This window comes from Dendropsophus ebraccatus, chromosome 3 (assembly GCF_027789765.1).
Source record: "Dendropsophus ebraccatus isolate aDenEbr1 chromosome 3, aDenEbr1.pat, whole genome shotgun sequence".
Classification (NCBI taxonomy): domain Eukaryota; kingdom Metazoa; phylum Chordata; class Amphibia; order Anura; family Hylidae; genus Dendropsophus; species Dendropsophus ebraccatus.
Window position 1 is genome coordinate 194,179,170 of NC_091456.1, and position 20,724 is coordinate 194,199,893.

General features: G+C 46.1%; 1 protein-coding gene across 2 annotated transcripts in view; it reads left to right on the top strand.

The window, feature by feature from the left end:
• The first annotated feature begins 12,892 nt into the window (after positions 1 to 12,892).
• LOC138786793 (oocyte zinc finger protein XlCOF6-like) overlaps positions 12,893 to 20,724 on the top strand; it is a 22,907-nt gene continuing 15,075 nt past the window's right edge. Inside the window, exons 1-2 of one of the 2 annotated variants that reach the window (XM_069963849.1) lie at positions 13,008 to 13,753; positions 14,775 to 15,991. In XM_069963849.1, the coding sequence (XP_069819950.1) occupies positions 13,015 to 13,753; positions 14,775 to 15,991 (1,956 nt within the window). In that variant the 5' untranslated portion in view covers positions 13,008 to 13,014. Of the gene's footprint in view, positions 12,958 to 13,007; positions 13,754 to 14,774; positions 15,992 to 20,724 lie in introns of those variants that run through there. The other variant, XM_069963848.1, reaches the window with a different exon arrangement.

Here is a 20,724-nt window from a genome sequence, read left to right on the forward strand (position 1 = left end):
GGGGCCACAAAGCTACTCCCCATCACCTCCTGGCATTACTCCCCATCACCTCCTGGCATTACCCCTGCATCACCTCCTGGCATTACTCCTGCATCACCTCCTGGCATTACTCCCCATCACCTCCTGGCATTACCCCTGCATCACCTCCTGGCATTACTCTCCATCACCTCCTGGCATTACTCCCCATTACCTCCTGGCATTACTCCTGCATCACCTCCTGGCATTACTCCTCATCACCTCCTGGCATTACCCCTGCATCACCTCCTGGCATTAGTATCCATCACCTCCTGGCATTACTCTCCATCACCTCCTGGCATTACTCCTCATCACCTCCTGGCATTACCCCTGCATCACCTCCTGGCATTACTCCCCATCACCTCCTGGCATTACCCCTGCATCACCTCCTGGCATTACCCCTGCATCACCTCTTGGCATTACTCCTCATCACCTCTTGGCATTACTCCTGCATCACCTCCTGGCATTACTCCTGCATCACCTCCTGGCATTACTCCTGCATCACCTCCTGGCATTACTCCTCATCACCTCCTGGCATTACCCCTGCATCACCTCCTGGCATTAGTATCCATCACCTCCTGGCATTACTCCTCATCACCTCTTGGCATTACTCCTGCATCACCTCCTGGCATTACTCCTGCATCACCTCCTGGCATTACTCCTGCATCACTTCCTGGCATTACTCCCCATCACTTCCTGGCATTACTCCTGCATCACCCTGAGGGTATGTGCACACTACAGAACCTGGGCGGATCACGCAGCTCGCCCCCTTGTACATCTCCGCCTGTGCCGTAGACTCCATTCTATGGTCAGGCAGATTCCACCTTCCGCCCAAAAAATGGACCTGTTCATTCTTTAAGCGGACATCGGAATCTGCCTGTGCATAGAATAAAGTCTATAACACAGGCGGAGATGCACGCGGGGGTGAGCTGCGTGATCTGCCCGGATTCTGTAGTGTGCACCTTTACAACACTTCCTGGCATTACTCATATAACATTTCCTGGTAATACTCCTGGTGTTACAACACCTCCTGACATTACTCCTACAACACCTCATGGTATTAGCGTCACTTCAAAGTATGGAATTGTAAATTCCGCTCTGAACTCCTGCCCGCGGACTCCACACTAAATGCCACCTGCTATCTCTTTCAATGGGAGGCCTTGCACACCGCCGCTCTTCACTCCTCTCAGCTTAAAGAATTGACATGGAAGAGATAGTAGGCAGGATTTGGCGTGGAGTCCCCCCCCAAAAAAAATATATATATTTTTTTTTTTACATACATGCATGCACCCTCACTCATACATACATAGACACATACATACATGCATCGGGTAATAACTGTGTGTGTATATATATGTATGTATATATATATATATATATATATATATATACACACACTCACCGGCCACTTTATTAGGTACACCTATCCAACTGCACGTTACCACTTAATTTCTAATCAGCCAATCACATGGCGGCGACTCAGTGCATTTAGGCATGTAGACATGGTCAAGACAATCTCCTGCAGTTCAAACCGAGCATCAGTATGGGGAAGAAAGGTGATGTGAGGCCTTTGAACGTGGCATGGTTGTTGGTGCCAGAAGGGCTGGTCTGAGTATTTCAGAAACTGCTGATCTACTGGGATTTTCACGCACAACCATCTCGAGGGTTTACAGAGAATGGTCTGAAAAAGAAAAAACATCCAGTGAGCGGCAGTTCTGTGGGCGGAAATGCCTTGTTGATGCCAGAGGTCAGAGGAGAATGGGCAGACTGGTTCGAGCTGATAGAAAGGCAACAGTGACTCAAATAGCCAACCGTTACAACCAAGATAGGCAGAAGAGCATCTCTGAGCGCACAGTACGGCCAACTTTGAGGCAGATGCGCTACAGCAGCAGAAGTCCACCCGTTACTAGCATGGTGTACCTAATAAAGTGGCCAGTGAGTGTATATGCTAGCTTACAGTGTTGGCATGTCTCTAATATCAACAACATTACAATACAATCTGTCTCATCGGCCTCGACGATAACCACTGTACCGTTATGTACAGTGGTTTGCAATAAATTAGAATATCATCAAAAAGTTATTTTTTTTTCCAGTAATACAATTCAAAAAGTGACCTCATATATTCTATAGAGTCATTACATACAGAGTGAACTTTTTCAAGCGTTTATTTCTGTTAAAGTTAATGATTATGGATTACAGCCAAGAAAAACCCAAAAGTCAGTATTTCAGAAAATTAGAATATTAAATAAAACTGTTACAGGAGCTGTGACCACATATACTGTATACCTGGTACAGGTATATAGTATATACTGATAGCAGGCATTCACTGAGCTCTCAGTGTGTCCAAAGGCCATTTGGACATTAGCATTTCAAAGGCCCAGAGTCCAGGAAGAAGCTAATTTACCAGTTGGTCACCATTCTCCATTCCCCCACTGTAAGGTATATGAGTGGTCTTAGGGTGGAGTCCATGGGATGGGTTGGGACAAATCCTAGGGGATATAAACGATGTAACCCTCTAGGTCTCTCTCTCTTCAGGGATAAAAGATCATATATATATATATATATATATATATATATATATATATATATGCACACCACCTTATAAATATCTGGGGGATACACTTCCCCTGCTACAAAAACCAACGGAAAACAAAATGTTTTTAACACAGAAATATCGGCCAAATGAAAAGTCTCTACAGTAAATGCCCCCAATACTTGGACAGGGCACCTTTTGCATGAATGACGGCATCAATGCGGCAATGTGGCATGGAGGCGATCAGCTGATGGCCCTGCAGAGCGGTTATTGAAGCCCAGGTTGATGTGATATCGGCCTTCAGCTCGTCTGCATTGTTGGCTCTGGTGTCTTTCATCTTCCTCTTGACAATACCCCATAAATTCTCTATGGGGTTTGCTGCCAATCAGGCCCAGTGATGCTGTGGTTAGTAAACCAGGGATTGGTACTTTTGGCCGTGTGGACAGGGGCCAAATCCTGCTGGAAGAGGAAAATTCCATCTGCAAAAATCTTTTCAGCAGAGGGAAGCATGAAGAGCTCTAACATGTCCTGGTAGACGGCAGCGGTGACTTTGGTGTTGCTGAAACCCAGTGAAGCTCCACCAGCAGATGACATGGCTCCCCAAACCATCACTGATTGTGGAAACTTCACACTAGACCTCCAGCAGCTTGGATTGGGCCTCTCCACTCTTCCTCCAGCAGCTTGGATTGGGCCTCTCCGCTCTTCCTCCAGCTGCTTGGATTGGGCCTCTCCGCTCTTCCTCCAGCAGCTTGGATTGGGCCTCTCCGCTCTTCCTCCAGCTGCTTGGATTGGGCCTCTCCACTCTTCCTCCAGCAGCTTGGATTGGGCCTCTCCGCTCTTCCTCCAGCTGCTTGGATTGGGCCTCTCCGCTCTTCCTCCAGCAGCTTGGATTGGGCCTCTCCACTCTTCCTCCAGCAGCTTGGATTGGGCCTCTCCACTCTTCTTCCTCCAGCAGCTTGGATTGGGCCTCTCCGCTCTTCCTCCAGCAGCTTGGATTGGGTCTCTCCACTCTTCTTCCTCCAGCAGCTTAGATTGGGCCTCTCCGCTCTTCCTCCAGCAGCTTGGATTGGGCTTCTCCACTCTTCCTCCAGCAGCTTGGATTGGGCTTCTCCACTCTTCCTCCAGCAGCTTGGATTGGGCCTCTCCACTCTTCCTCCAGCAGCTTGGATTGGGCCTCTCCGCTCTTCCTCCAGCAGCTTGGATTGGGCCTCTCCCTCTTCCTCCAGCAGCTTGGATTGGGCTTCTCCACTCTTCCTCCAGCAGCTTGGATTGGGCCTCTCCACTCTTCTTCCTCCAGCAGCTTGGATTGGGCCTCTCCACTCTTCTTCCTCCAGCAGCTTGGATTGGGCCTCTCCCTCTTCCTCCAGCAGCTTGGATTGGGCTTCTCCACTCTTCCTCCAGCAGCTTGGATTGGGCCTCTCCACTCTTCCTCCAGCAGCTTGGATTGGGCCTCTCCGCTCTTCCTCCAGCAGCTTGGATTGGGCCTCTCCCTCTTCCTCCAGCAGCTTGGATTGGGCTTGTCCACTCTTCCTCCAGCAGCTTGGATTGTGCCTCTTCCTCCTCCAGCAGCTTGGATTGGGCCTCTCCACTCTTCCTCCAGCAGCTTGGATTGGGCCTCTCCACTCTTCCTCCAGCAGCTTGGATTGGGCCTCTCCACTCTTCCTCCAGCAGCTTGGATTGGGCCTCTCCACTCTTCCTCCAGCAGCTTGGATTGGGCCTCTCCACTCTTCCTCCAGCAGTTTGGATTGGGCCTCTCCACTCTTCCTCCAGCAGCTTGGATTGGGCCTCTCCCTCTTCCTCCAGCAGCTTGGATCGGGCCTCTCCCTCTTCCTCCAGCAGCTTGGATTGGGCCTCTCCACTCTTCCTCCAGATTCTGCGACCGAGATTTCCAAATGAAATGCAAAATTTACTTCTGTCTGAAATCAGCCCCTTGGACCACTGATCACCAGTCCAGTTCTTCTTTTCTTTGGCCTTCTCCCGGTTGCTTGTGCAAATTTTTCTACCACACTTCCTTCCACTCAACTTTCCATTAATATGCTTTGATACAGCACTCTGAGAACAGCCAGCTTGTTTAGCAATGGACTTTTTTCCATGCCAGCAGTCCATTCCATTCCAGGCCAGCAGTCTTCCCCATGATTGTGTTGCATACTGAACAAGACTATTGCTGGGTTTACACGAAACAATAATTGGCCTGATCGTTCGATTAACGATGTCTGAGTAACGATTTTTTTTTCATAACAATCAGCGTTTAGACGGTACGATATATCGTACGGAAAATTGTTTTGCAATCGCACGCCCGCAGCCCGGCCCCCCGCTCATCCGCAGCCCGGCCCCACGGTCAACCACAGCCCCCTGCGCCGCCCCGATCGCATCCCCTGCCGCCGCTCCGATCGTCCACCCCGCCGCCTCCGCTCCGATCGCCCCGGTCACGAGCATACGTTACCTGCTCCGCGTAGCAGGTCTTCAAAATCCCCACATATACTGTATACCTGGTACAGGTATATAGTATATACTGATAGCAGGCATTCACTGAGCTCTCAGTGTGTCCAAAGGCCATTTGGACATTAGCATTTCAAAGGCCGAGAGTCCAGGAAGAAGCTAATTTACCAGTTGGTCACCATTCTCCATTCCCCCACTGTAAGGTATATGAGTGGTCTTAGGGGATATAAACTATGTAACCCTTTAGGTGTCTCTCTCTTCAGGGATAAAAGATCATATATATATATATATATATATATATATATATATGCGCACCACCTTATAAATATCTGGGGGATACACTTCCCCTGCTACAAAAACCAACGGAAAACAAAATGTTTTTAACACAGAAATATCGGCCAAATGAAAAGTCTCTACAGTAAATGCCCCCAATACTTGGACAGGGCACCTTTTGCATGAATGACGGCATCAATGCGGCAATGTGGCATGTGGCAGCTTGGATTGGGCCTCTCCACTCTTCCTCCAGCAGCTTGGATTGGGCCTCTCCGCTCTTCCTCCAGCTGCTTGGATTGGGCCTCTCCGCTCTTCCTCCAGCAGCTTGGATTGGGCCTCTCCGCTCTTCCTCCAGCTGCTTGGATTGGGCCTCTCCACTCTTCCTCCAGCAGCTTGGATTGGGCCTCTCCGCTCTTCCTCCAGCTGCTTGGATTGGGCCTCTCCGCTCTTCCTCCAGCAGCTTGGATTGGGCCTCTCCCTCTTGCTCCAGCAGCTTGGATTGGGCTTCTCCACTCTTCCTCCAGCAGCTTGGATTGGGCCTCTCCACTCTTCTTCCTCCAGCAGCTTGGATTGGGCCTCTCCGCTCTTCCTCCAGCAGCTTGGATTGGGCCTCTCCCTCTTCCTCCAGCAGCTTGGATTGGGCTTCTCCACTCTTCCTCCAGCAGCTTGGATTGGGCCTCTCCACTCTTCCTCCAGCAGCTTGGATTGGGCCTCTCCGCTCTTCCTCCAGCAGCTTGGATTGGGCCTCTCCCTCTTCCTCCAGCAGCTTGGATTGGGCTTCTCCACTCTTCCTCCAGCAGCTTGGATTGGGCCTCTTCCTCCTCCAGCAGCTTGGATTGGGCCTCTCCACTCTTCCTCCAGCAGCTTGGATTGGGCCTCTCCACTCTTCCTCCAGCAGCTTGGATTGGGCCTCTCCACTCTTCCTCCAGCAGCTTGGATTGGGCCTCTCCACTCTTCCTCCAGCAGCTTGGATTGGGCCTCTCCACTCTTCCTCCAGCAGCTTGGATTGGGCCTCTCCACTCTTCCTCCAGCAGCTTGGATTGGGCCTCTCCACTCTTCCTCCAGCAGCTTGGATTGGGCCTCTCCACTCTTCCTCCAGCAGCTTGGATTGGGCCTCTCCCTCTTCCTCCAGCAGCTTGGATTGGGCCTCTCCCTCTTCCTCCAGCAGCTTGGATTGGGCCTCTCCACTCTTCCTCCAGATTCTGCGACCGAGATTTCCAAATGAAATGCAAAATTTACTTCTGTCTGAAATCAGCCCCTTGGACCACTGATCACCAGTCCAGTTCTTCTTTTCCTTGGCCTTCTCCCGGTTGCTTGTGCAAATTTTTCTACCACACTTCCTTCCACTCAACTTTCCATTAATATGCTTTGATACAGCACTCTGAGAACAGCCAGCTTGTTTAGCAATGGACTTTTTTCCATGCCAGCAGTCCATTCCATTCCAGGCCAGCAGTCTTCCCCATGATTGTGTTGCATACTGAACAAGACTATTGCTGGGTTTACACGAAACAATAATTGGCCTGATCGTTCGATTAACGATGTCTGAGTAACGATTTTTTTTCATAACAATCAGCGTTTAGACGGTACGATATATCGTACGGAAAATTGTTTTGCAATCGCACGCCCGCAGCCCGGCCCCCCGCTCATCCGCAGCCCGGCCCCACGGTCAACCACAGCCCCCTGCGCCGCCCCGATCGCATCCCCTGCCGCCGCTCCGATCGTCCACCCCGCCGCCTCCGCTCCGATCGCCCCGGTCACGAGCATACGTTACCTGCTCCGCGTAGCAGGTCTTCAAAATCCCCGCCTCCCCTCTTCAGTGCACTGATTGGCTGAAGAGGAGCCGTTTGAAATTCCCGGCTCCCCTCTTCAGTCAATCAATGCACGGCAGCACTGATTGGCTGAAGAGGAGCCGTTTGAAATTCCCTGCTCTCCTCTTCAGCCAATCAATGCACTGAAGAGGGGAGCCGGGGATTTCGAAGACCTGCTAGGCGGAGCAGGTGACGTATGCTCGCGGCCGCGCCGGCAGGGGCGATCGGAGCGGCGGCGGGGGTGGCGCAGGGGGCTGCAGATGAGCGGGGGGCCGGGCGGCCGGACATTCGCGCGACAACTGTTTACACTGAACGATCGGCAAATTTTTTGCAAACAACGAACGACGATTTAAGAACAAGATAAAAGATCAAAATGAACGATTTCTCGCTCGTCGGATTGTTCGCTGCGTTTACATGTACGATTATCGTTCGAATTCGTTCGTTATTGTGCAAATTCGAACGATAATCGTTCCGTGTAAACCCAGCATTAGGGTCCATTTACACAGAAAGATTATCTGACAGATTATGTCAAAGATTTGAAGCCAAAGCCAGGAATGGATTTGAAAAGAAGAGAAATCTCAGGCTTTCCTTTAGGACCTGATCTCTGTTTACAGTCTGTTTCTAGCTTCAAATCTTTGGCAGATAATCTGTCATAATCTTTCTGTGTAAATGGACCCTAGGGGACCTTTATAACAGTTAGCAGGTGTTTGGGGTTACTTATTGCAACAGAAATAAACGCTTGAGTCAGTCTGAGATTGGGAACCACGTATTTCTTCACTTCAACCTCAGCCTTATGTCTGAGATCGGGAACCATGTATTATGTATATTATAAAGTCATGTATCTTTTCTCTTCAACATCTGCACTATGTCTGAGATCGGGAACCATGTAACAGTGTTTCAATTTTCCCTCTATATCCTGAAGTCCAAGGTCCCTTATAGTAACACGTTATACACAGTCAGTCAATATCAGGTTTTGACCAGGTTCTTGGGACAAGGGCTTATCTTAAGTGGTCTGGTGCCCGGCTGGACAGCCGCCTCACACACAGCACAGATCTCGCTTCTTGGCCCCCCGTTGGGCGACAACTTTTAAGGATGCACCACGAGAGTGCATATGGTTAAGGTGGATCTCCTTTATTCAAAGAAGGCAGCCATTTTATATACCCTGGGGGCGTGTTTACTTCTACTAAGGCTCGTTTCAGTACTTTATTGGCTGAGGTACAAAAGGAGCTAGTCACGTAGCACTAGTGTTACTGACATAAGCTGTAAGGAATGTAAATATCTCTACTTGTTTAGAAGGTCAGCGCCATATTGTAATGGCTGCACAAAATATACAGAATATCACATCCCTAACACCTGGAAGGTGGTAAATGGCGTTTAATCCATGCTAGCGACATTGTTGATGTGGACGCTTTTATGATTGTGCGATCCTCGCACTCATTTGTGTTCCTGGACGTCCTGATCCTCCGCGGCGGTAGACTCTCCCTTCAATGATTCATTGTTGCCAACACCGAGCAACTATCATATCGCTCTGACCGAGGTGGTGGCCAATATCCCTGTTCGACCAACCTGCTTCTCTCTACTTTACGGCCCCTCTGAAAGTCCAACAACTGTCCATACTGCCGCCGGTTACGTCTCAGAGGTAGCGCTACCCAACAAAGATCTGTCCCGTCACCTACTCTGCAACCTACAAAAGCCGCGAATGATCTCCACAAGATGTCAGATTGTGATTGATCAGTAAATAAAACCTTTTGATCTTTAGTAGTCCAGTGACACATACAGCTCACTACATGTACATTACACATATACAGCTCAGCTACATGTACATTACATATATACAGCTCAGCTACATGTACATTACACACATACAGCTCAGCTACATGTACATTACACACATATACAGCTCAGCTACATGTACATTACACATATACAGCTCAGCTACATGTACATTACACACATATATACAGCTCAGCTACATGTACATTACACATATATACAGCTCAGCTACATGTACATTACACATATACAGCTCAGCTACATGTACATTACACATATACAGCTCAGCTACATGTACATTACACACATACAGCTCAGCTACATGTACATTACACACATATACAGCTCAGCTACATGCACATTACACATATACAGCTCAGCTACATGTACATTACACATATATACAGCTCAGCTACATGTACATTACACACATATACAGCTCAGCTACATTTACATTACACATATACAGCTCAGCTACATGTACATTACACACATACAGCTCAGCTACATGTACATTACACACATATACAGCTCAGCTACATGCACATTACACATATACAGCTCAGCTACATGTACATTACACATATATACAGCTCAGCTACATGTACATTACACACATATACAGCTCAGCTACATGTACATTACACATACAGCTCAGCTACATGTACATTACACATATACAGCTCAGCTACATGTACATTACACATATACAGCTCAGCTACATGTACATTACACACATATACAGCTCAGCTACATGTACATTACACACATACAGCTCAGCTACATGTACATTACACACATACAGCTCAGCTACATGTACATTACACATATATACATTACACATATACAGCTCCGCTACATGTACATTACACACATACAGCTCAGCTACATGTACATTACACACATACAGCTCAGCTACATGTACATTACACACATACAGCTCCGCTACATGTACATTACACACATACAGCTCCGCTACATGTACATTACACACATACAGCTCAGCTACATGTACATTACACACATATACAGCTCAGCTACATGTACATTACACACATACAGCTCAGCTACATGTACATTACACATATACAGCTCAGCTACATGTACATTACACACATATACAGCTCAGCTACATGTACATTACACACATACAGCTCAGCTACATGTACATTACACATACACAGCTCAGCTACATGTACATTACACACATACAGCTCAGCTACATGTACATTACACATATATACAGCTCCGCTACATGTACATTACACATATATACAGCTCCGCTACATGTACATTACACACATATACAGCTCAGCTACATGTACATTACACACATACAGCTCAGCTACATGTACATTACACATATACAGCTCAGCTACATGTACATTACACACATATACAGCTCAGCTACATGTACATTACACATATACAGCTCAGCTACATGTACATTACACACATACAGCTCAGCTACATGTACATTACACACATACAGCTCAGCTACTTGTACATTACACACATATACAGCTCAGCTACATGTACATTACACATATACAGCTCAGCTACATGTACATTACACACATATACAGCTCAGCTACTTGTACATTACACATATACAGCTCAGCTACATGTACATTACACATATATAGCTCAGCTACATGTACATTACACACATACAGCTCAGCTACATGTACATTACACATATATACAGCTCCGCTACATGTACATTACACATATACAGCTCAGCTACATGTACATTACACACATACAGCTCAGCTACATGTACATTACACACATACAGCTCAGCTACTTGTACATTACACACATACAGCTCAGCTACATGTACATTACACATATACAGCTCAGCTACATGTACATTACACACATACAGCTCAGCTACATATACATTACACACAGGGCTCTGCTGCAGGCATATATAACACACACATACACAGCTCTGCTCCACACACATCACACACACACAGCTCTGCTGCATACACATCACTTCAGCTCATCCAGCACAGCAGAGTCCCGTATACACTGAGCAGCAGCCCCTGATCATGTGACTCCTCCTCCTCCTCCATGTGACTGATCACATGACTGTGACATCATGGCAGGTCCTGGAAGCACACGGCTCCTGTACAGCTCTGCAGGTGGAGGTACAGTATATATAGGATTAGTAAAACATGGTCACCTTTGTCTAGATACGTCGCCCCTCTTAGGTAGGTTGGTGTGGGGGGGTTTTGCCACTCAATTGCAGTGGATGAAGCTTATTGCAGTACCGCACACAACCTGAGATAGGGGGGCACTGTTTTGATATTTTTTTTGTTTTGTTTTTAACATTTTTTTTTTTTTAATTGATCACAGCACATCTTTTTTAGTGGACACAAAAACGTGGTTGACCATTTTTTTAAATACAGATACGTAAAAAGAATGGGCTGCAAAAACGCAGTGTGAACACAGCCTAAGCCCTTTAAGAGGTTTTTTTCGTTATTTAAATCCACAATAAGCGCACATGGACTAGATGGAGCAGGATTTTTTTCTGCGGACAGTCCTCGATCTTTCTGCCTGTTCTGATCAGGGACGCTCTATGGTGTGATCCATACGTTACATACAAATGTCCTTTCTGAGAAGACCGGAGGAGGAGGAGGAGTACTGGAGAGCAGAACTGTTCTTCTACCCAGATAATCCCTTTAAGTGTACAGAGGACGTGGGGAGGGGGATATAATACTGGAGGACTGGAGATTATACTACAGGAATAATACTGGAGGGGGTTAAAATTACTAGTTATAGTTTCTCTACATTGTAATCTAAAATTGTATTTTCACATGGGATGTTTGTGGTTTTTACATTAAATCGTTTTTTTCCTATTCAGGTTCCTACAATAGAGGATTCTCCTTAAGCCTTCAGGATGGACCAATCAGAGATGGAGAGAGACAGAGACAAGATGGCGGACAGGATAATAACCCTCACCCTACACATACTCTTCCTGCTTACTGGGGAGGTGAGGGATTCTGGGAGTGATGTCATCATGACATCATTCTTATCTATGGAATAACAGATGGATAGGACTGGAGAGGTGAGGGATTCTGGGAGTGATGTCATCATGACATCATTCTTATCTATGGAATAACAGATGGATAGGACTGGAGAGGTGAGGGATTCTGGGAGTGATGTCATCATGACATCATTCTTATCTATGGAATAACAGATGGATAGGACTGGAGAGGTGAGGGATTCTGGGAGTGATGTCATCATGACATCATTCTTATCTATGGAATAACAGATGGATAGGACTGGGGAGGTGAGGGATTCTGGGAGTGATGTCATCATGACATCATTATCTATGGAATAACAGATGGATAGGACTGGAGAGGTGAGGGATTCTGGGAGTGATGTCATCATGACATCATTCTTATCTATGGAATAACAGATGGATAGGACTGGGGAGGTGAGGGATTCTGGGAGTGATGTCATCATGACATCATTCTTATCTATGGAATAACAGATGGATAGGACTGGGGAGGTGAGGGATTCTGGGAATGGATGGAGTGATAGTAATGTGTCTCTCCATACACAGGATTACACAGTAGTGAAGAAGTCCTCTAGTGGGCGCTGTGGGGCCCCTGGGTGTGAAGGATGGGGAAGAACCCTGAGCCCAATCCCGGGGCCCCTGATACATGAGGAAATGGAGGAAGAGAAGATCCTAGAAGTCACCAACAAGATGGTGGAGCTGCTGAGTGGAGAGGTGAGACTGTGGCTGCTGGGAATGCTGGGACATTATACAGTAACACCACTGGAGGGGTGGGGGGGATGACTGTGTGATCATTGTGTGTGTCAGGTTCCTATAAGGTGTCAGGACGTGGCGGTCTATTTCTCCATGGAGGAGTGGGAGTATGTAGAAGGACACAAGGATCAGTACAAGGATGTGATGCTGGAGGATCAGCAGCCCCTCCCATCAGCAGGTAATAGACAGGACTATATACACACCTCCTCTCTGTATTATCTGGATGGAAAGAATGAATTCAGTCTCTGTATGTGTTCCCTCCAGTCAGATCCAGTAAGAGAACAGCACCAGAGAGATGTCCCCGTCCTCTTCTCCCACAGGATCAGGATCAGGTAGATGGAGATGTTCCCTATGATCTGTACATCCCACCTGACTTCTTCTCCTGTCTGATGACTTTTACAATATTTCTCTCACATCTTATGAATCAGGGGGAAGATGGAAACAATATTAATGCTCCAGAGACAGATGACGGCAGTGATGAGCAGTATAAGGAGGACATCACTACAGGGAAGGATCTGAACTGTATTAATGAAACAGACATGAGGGTAAAAGAAGAGACAGATGTGAGCAGTGACGAGCAGTATAAGGAGGACATCACTACGGAAAAAGATTGTAATTTTAATAATTCTACAGACAAAGTAGAAGAAGAAGAGGCAGATGTGAGCGGTGTTGAGCAGTATATTGAGGACATCTCTACAGGGAAGAATCTGAACTCTATTAATGATATAGACACAACAACAGAAGAAGAGCAGTATATGAAGGACATCTCTACGGAAAAAAACAGTAACTTAAATGTTACAGATAAGATAGAAAAAGTAGAAGAGACAGATGACAGTAGTGATGAGCAGTATAAGGAGGACATTACTATGGGAAAGTATCTGGACTGTTTTAATGCCACAGATATAATGGTAAAAGAAGAAGAGGAAGAGACAGATGTGAGCAGTGATGAGCAGTATAAGGAGGACATCACTACAGGGGAAAATATGAACTTTATTAATGCTACATACGTAAGAATAAAGGATGAAGAAGAGACAGAGTACAGCAGTGATGAGCAGTATAAGGAGGAAGAGACAGATGACAGCAGTAATGAGCAGTATAAGGAGGACATTACTACAGGTAACCGCCCAGGTGAGTAGTGACCAGTAAATGCAGAGAACAGTCACACATTCTCCTCAGTCACCGGCTGTAACTATTCTGTGTGGAATATTATAAGCTCTGTGTCCTGTCAGTCTTCTCTCGTCATGGTTACAGACCTAGGTGTAAGGAAATCACTAGAAAGATCTCTGTACTGTGCAGTCATATCTCTGTACATTGTGATCAGATCGCCCCCAGCCTGTCCTGGTTGTGTAATATTTATGGCCGCCTCCTCTGCACCCGCTCCAGGTCAGCTGTGTTCTTAAATACAGGTGCCCGGTACTGTACACAGTGTATACCATGTGACCAGTGATTTGTACAGAGACCGGGCTGGGTTTTTAGCATCAGCCTCGGCCTCTTCTAATACCAGGACTTTATCTGCAGCCTCCTGATGCTGGTCACTGAAGCTGAATTTACTGTCCACAAATATCCCCAACTTTTTTCAATTTACAGTTTTGCTATATATAAAGCTATATAGTTGTAAGTTTTATTTGTACATGCAGAACTTTACATTTATGCACATTAAAGGGGTAGTTCTGCATAATTTTTTTCTTTCAAACCAACTAGTGCCAGAGATTTGTAATTTACGTCTATTAAAAATATCTCCAGTCTTCCAGTACTTATCAGCTGCTGTATGTCCTGCAGGAAGTGGTGTATTCCCTCCAGTCTGACACGTTTCTCTCTGCTGATACCTCTGTCCATGCCAGGAACTGTCCAGAGCAGCTGCAAATCCCCATAGAAAACCTCTCCTACTATGGACAGAGGTGGCAGCAGAGAGCACTGTGTCAGATTGTAGAGAATACACTACTTCCTGCAGGACATACAGCAGTTGATAAGTACTGGAAGACTGGAGATCTACCAAAGCCCGAGCTTGTTCCCCTGATCCCTGGCATTTTATCATCCTTCTCCATGTTGGTCACTTTACACTTCAGGATGTTGCACAAAAAGACAAAACTATAAAAAAAAGCTATTTTTTTGAGGAAATTACTGAAATTTTATGTTTTCTTCTTGGCAGCTGAGTGTTCCTGGAGATCCGAGGGACATCAGATATCTCCATCTATTACAGCAGATGGTCAGATCACACAAGATACATATGAAGAACATTCTATTACCCCAGACCTACCCCCAGCCCCTCACAGCAAAGATCTGTCATCTCATCCTGTTATACAAGTCCCATCTATTGATCCATCACAGACTGTTATGGAAAATAAAAGTCACAGAGGGAATGATGATCAAAAAGGTTATTCTTGTTCAGAATGTGGGAAATGTTTTACCCAAAAAATGTACCTTACAAGGCACAAGAGAGTTCACAAAGGATTGAAGCCATTTTCATGTTCAGAATGTGGGAAATGTTTTACTCTGAAATCAAATCTTCGTAAACATTATAAAATTCACACAGGAGAGCGGCCATTTGTATGTCCAGAACCAGAATGTGGCAAATCCTTTACTCAGAAAGCTCATCTTGTTGGTCATAAAATGAGTCACACAGGGGAGAAACCATTTTACTGTCCTATATGTGATAAAACGTTTTCAATGAAATCTACGCTTGTTCGACATCTGAAAACTCACGAAGAGAAGAAGCCGTTTTCACGTTCAGAAAGCGGAAAATTAAATATTGTTAAACGTCAAAGAACTGACACAGAGAAGAAACTAGTAACATGCACCGAATGTGGGAAATGTTTAACAGGGAAATCCTCTCTTATTCAACATCTAAGAATTCATACAGGGGAAAAGCCATATCCATGCCAAGAATGCGGGAGATGTTTTACTTTGAAATCACATCTTATTAGCCATCTGAGAATTCACACAGGGGAGAAGCCATTTTTATGCCAAGAATGTGGAAAATGTTTTTCTTCAAAATCACAACTTGGTCAACATAATAAAACTCACACAGGAAAGAGACCATTTTCTTGTTTAGAATGTGGGAAAAGGTTTACTCGTAAAGCAATACTTGCCGAACATCAGAAAATCCACACTGGGGAAAAGCCATTTTTATGCCAAGAATGTGGGAAATGTTTTACTCGAAAATCACATCTTATTGAACATCATAGAAGTCACACAGGGGAGAAGCCATTTTCATGTTCAGAATGTGGGAAATGTTATAATATTAAAAAAAATCTCCTTAGACATCAAAAAATTCACACAGGAGAGAAGCCATTTTTATGCCAAGAATGTGGGAAATGTTTTTCACAAGAATCACTGCTTGTTGAACATCAAAGTACTCACACAGGGGTGATGCCATTTTTATGCACAGAATGTGGAAAGTATTTTTCAAGGAAATCAGAACTTGTTGAACATCAGAAAATTCACTCGGGGAGAAGCCATTTTCATGAGCCGTATATGGAAAGTCTGTAACCATAAACTGGCTCTAACAAAAAATCATGACCTGGATGTGGGAAAGTTTTTACTCACATTTTTTTTAACCTGGTTCATTAAAAATAAAAAATAAAATAAAAAATTATATTATAAATAAAGTGTGAAAGTAATTTGGGGCTATACATGAAGGTTACAATATGAGCAATCTTTAAAGTGACTCTGTACCCACAATCTGACGCCCCAATACGCTTGTACCATCAGATAGCTGCTTTTAATCCAAGATCTGTCCTAAGGTCCGTTCGACAGGTGATTCAGTCATTGTCCTAAAAAACAACTTTAAAACTGGCAGCCCTTTGTCAAACTGGCGTGGCCTAGAGTATCTGTGCATTAGGCTGGCACCGCCTCTCCATCCCTCCTCCCCATTAGGAATGCTCCAGACAAGTATTCTCCTATTCCTCACTTGTGTGAACACTGTACCGGTGCCTTAACGATCCAGGACATTTGCCGTGTTCACACAGGTGATGAATAGGAGAATACCTGCCTGGAGCATTCCTAATGATGAAGAGGTATGGTGGCGTCCCGGAGTATCTAAGGTAAGGTATCCTGGATCCCTAGATGTGGTGGGTTAGGAATATTAGATAAATAATAGGATTGACATCCTGATGTATGCAAATATATATGCACAAGCACTTTGGAACTGATAGGATAACTGTTAGGAATGTGACTTTGCGCTCCTCAGTCCATGTCGGGCGGCCAAGGAAGCGCTGAGTTTATGTCTGCTGTTGCACTGGTTTTGTGTCTGAATTGTGTTTCACTTCTCAGCCACACCTGCCTGGCCTGTCAGACTTCTGGCAGTGTAGGGGTTACTGCACTGCTGGGTCTGTTCAGCTGAGCTTGATGCTGGGATCTGGGCTGCTCCAATCAGCTGCTGGACCTGGTCTTTTTTCCTGGATAAAAAGCAGTCAGATCCTCTGTTCCCTGCTGGTTATTAGTTGTTACTAGTCCCAGCTCCCCTGCTCCTTTCCCAGCGTTCCCTGTCCTAATCCCCTTGCTATTGCTCTGCCCGTGTTCTGACCTCTTGCTTGACATTTGACTATCCGCTCTCCTTCTGATTTTGTACTGCGTTGTCTGTTTGGTTTTGACCCTGCTAGTTGACTATCCTCCATTGTGTTTTGTTTGTCTGTCTACGTTTTGTGTATCCACCTACGCAGTGTAGGGACCGACTCCGTGGTTGTCCGCGACCGTTTAGGGTCGACTGAGGCAAGTAGGCAGGTGACAGTGGGTGGGTTCAGATCTAGGGCCCACTGTCTTTTGTCTTGTCTACGCCTGCCAGTCCTGACAGAATAACCAGCCCTACCATTTGGGATTTTTTTTTCCCCATGGATCCAATGAAAGCGCTGATGGAACAGATGCAAAACCTGAACACTTTGGTTCAGGGACTTGCTGAGCGGGTCCAAGAACAAGAGGCTACACCCCGTCAGGTGACCATGACAACCCCCACACCTCCAGAACCACCTGTTCAGCTCCCTGAAAAATTCAAGGGAGATAGGAAGGATTTCCGATCCTTCAGAGAGGGGTGTAGACTATTTTTTCGGCTCCGTCCTCGCTCTTCTGGGGATGAGAGCCAAAAAGTGGGAATTATCATGTCCCTTCTGCAAGGCCCACCGCAGGAATGGGCATTCTCCTTACCTCCCAATGCAATTGAGTTGACTTCAGTTGATTATTTTTTTTCAGCCCTAGGGCTGTTGTATGATGACCCTGACCGGACTGCGGTGGCCGAACGCCAACTGACCTCCTTACGTCAGGGTAAGAGACCAGTAGAAGACTACTGCGCAGAGTTCTGGCAGTGGTGTATCCCGTCCACCTGGAATGATTTTGCCTTGCGGTATCAGTTTCGGCTGGGTCTTGCGGACCAGTTGAAGGACTTGCTAGTGGCCTACCCCCCTCCAGAGACCTTGGAGGAAACCATGACCTTAGCTATAAGGGTTGATAGACGTATGCGGGACAGACGCAGGGAAAAGGGAACCTCTGACTCGTTCAAAGCCCCATCATCTGTTGCTTCCTTCTCTAAGTCTTCTTCTCCCCTGTCACTATCTCAAGAAGAACCGATGCAAATTGGAGCGACAGATGCTAAGACCCGACGGGCCTATCGACTACAGCACAATCTGTGCCTATACTGTGGCAAGGCCGGACATCGTGTACAGGAATGTACATCCAGACCTGGATCACCGCCGGAAAACTCCAGCGCCTGAATGATTGTCGAGGGGGTCATTCAGGCGCACAGGTACCGCTCGATATGAAAAATAAATTAATGGTGCCCATTTCACTATTTTTAGGTGAAAAATGTATTTCTGGGTTTGCCCATGTGGATTCTGGGGCATCTGCTAATTTTATTAATTCTGGGTTCTGGTCCTCTCTGGGGGTATGTCCGCTTCAGCTTAAGTGCCCGCTGAGTATTACTGGAGCGGATTTTACCCCATTGGCTCAGGGTAAGGTGAAATATATAACTCCCTCTCTTGATGTAAGGGTGGGTTCTATTCACTTCGAGTCATTGGAATTTTTAGTTATGGATAATTTGTCTTCAGACATTATTCTGGGGTTACCTTGGTTGGCACAACACAACCCAACATTTGATTGGTCCACCAGGGAATTGGTCAAATGGGGATCTAACTGTGCTTCGCATTGTGTTGCGCTGAATGTTGCAGATTGTTCTCCGGTTGAAGGAGAGATCCCTGAGTTTTTGTCAGATTTTGCAGATGTGTTTGATGAAAAAGCAGTAGATGTCTTACCGCCACATCGCCCATATGATTGTGCTGTTGATTTGGTTCCAGGGTCCAGGTATCCGAGGGGAAGAATTTTTAATTTGTCTAGGCCTGAGAGAGAGGCAATGCATGAATACATCAAAGATAGTTTACGTAAAGGCCACATTCGCCCTTCTTCTTCTCCTATGGGTGCGGGATTTTTCTTTGTGGGAAAAAAAGATGGGGGCCTGCGCCCCTGTATTGACTATCGTGAGCTAAATAAAATTACAGTGAAAAACCAGCACCCTCTTCCTCTTATTCCTGATTTGTTTAATCAGATTGTTGGGGCTAAGTGGTTCTCCAAAATTGACCTGCGAGGGGCCTACAATCTGATCAGGATAAGAGAGGGTGATGAGTGGAAGACCGCTTTTAATACTCCCGAGGGGCACTTCGAGTACCTTGTTATGCCCTTCGGATTATGCAATGCGCCCGCGGTCTTTCAACACTTGGTAAATGATGTATTTCGTGAATACCTAGGACGATTTGTAGTGGTGTATTTGGATGACATATTGATTTTCTCTCCTGACTGGTCCTCACACATTTGTCATGTCCGTAAGGTTATGGAACTTTTAAGACAAAATCATTTATTTGCAAAATTGTCAAAGTGCCTGTTCGGCGTTCAGGAGGTTTCATTTTTGGGGTACAGAATCACACCCAATTCTTTTTGTATGGACCCTCTAAAAGTGTCAGCTATTGAAAAATGGGAGCGCCCTAATTGTCTTAAAGCATTACAGAGATTCTTGGGGTTCGCTAACTATTATAGAAAATTTATCAAGGGTTTTTCTGTAATTGCTAAACCCCTAACTGATCTAACTAGGAAAGGGGCTGATTTGGTACACTGGACTCCTGAAGCCGTTCAGGCATTTGACAAGCTTAAAGGATGTTTTTCGGTGGCTCCGGTCTTGACTCAACCTGACTTCGAAAAACCTTTTGTGATTGAAGTGGATGCCTCGGAGGTGGGTGGGAGCTGTTCTTTCACAGGGTCCAGAGACACTCACCAATCTCAGACCTATTGCTTACTTCTCTAGGAAATTCTCCAAAACTGAATGCAACTACGACATAGGCAACCGGGAGCTCCTTGCCATAAAATGGGCATTTGATGAATGGAGACATTTTCTAGAGGGGGCTAAGCACAAAATCAAGGTCCTAACTGATCACAAAAATCTGGTGTATCTAGACAAGGCTAAGCGTCTTACTCCTCGCCAGGCTAGATGGGCTCTCTTCTTCACACGTTTTGATTTTGAAATAACTTTCAGACCTGGTTCCAAAAACGTAAGAGCTGACGCCTTGTCCCGTAGCTTTGAGACCAGCAATGTCCCTAGTGGGGAATCAGAGACTATTTTAGCTCCCGGGGTTGTGGTAGCCATTCTACAGCCCGATCTTGCTGCCCAAGTGGTAGAGTCTCAGTCCCTGGCCCCTAAGAACACCCCTGAGAATAAGCTCTTTGTTCCTCCTAACCTTCGTTTAAGAGTACTGGAGGAGACACATTGCTCAGTGTTGGCAGGTCATCCGGGCATAGCTGGCACTCAGTATCTGTTATCACGACATTATTGGTGGCCCTCGTGGGCTCGGGATACTAAGTTGTTTGTAGAAGCCTGTGAGACCTGTGCCAGGTCCAAGGTACCTCGCAGACTCCCCGAGGGTCTGCTTCAACCCTTACCACTGCCTGCGAGACCTTGGACTCATGTCTCTATGGATTTCATCACCGATTTGCCCCCTTCCAGGGGGAAAACGGTGATTTGGGTCGTCATTGACAGATTTTCCAAGATGTGTCACCTCATTCCTCTTAGTAAACTCCCTAACGCTCGTACCCTAGCTTCCCTGTTTATTAACCATATCCTGCGTCTG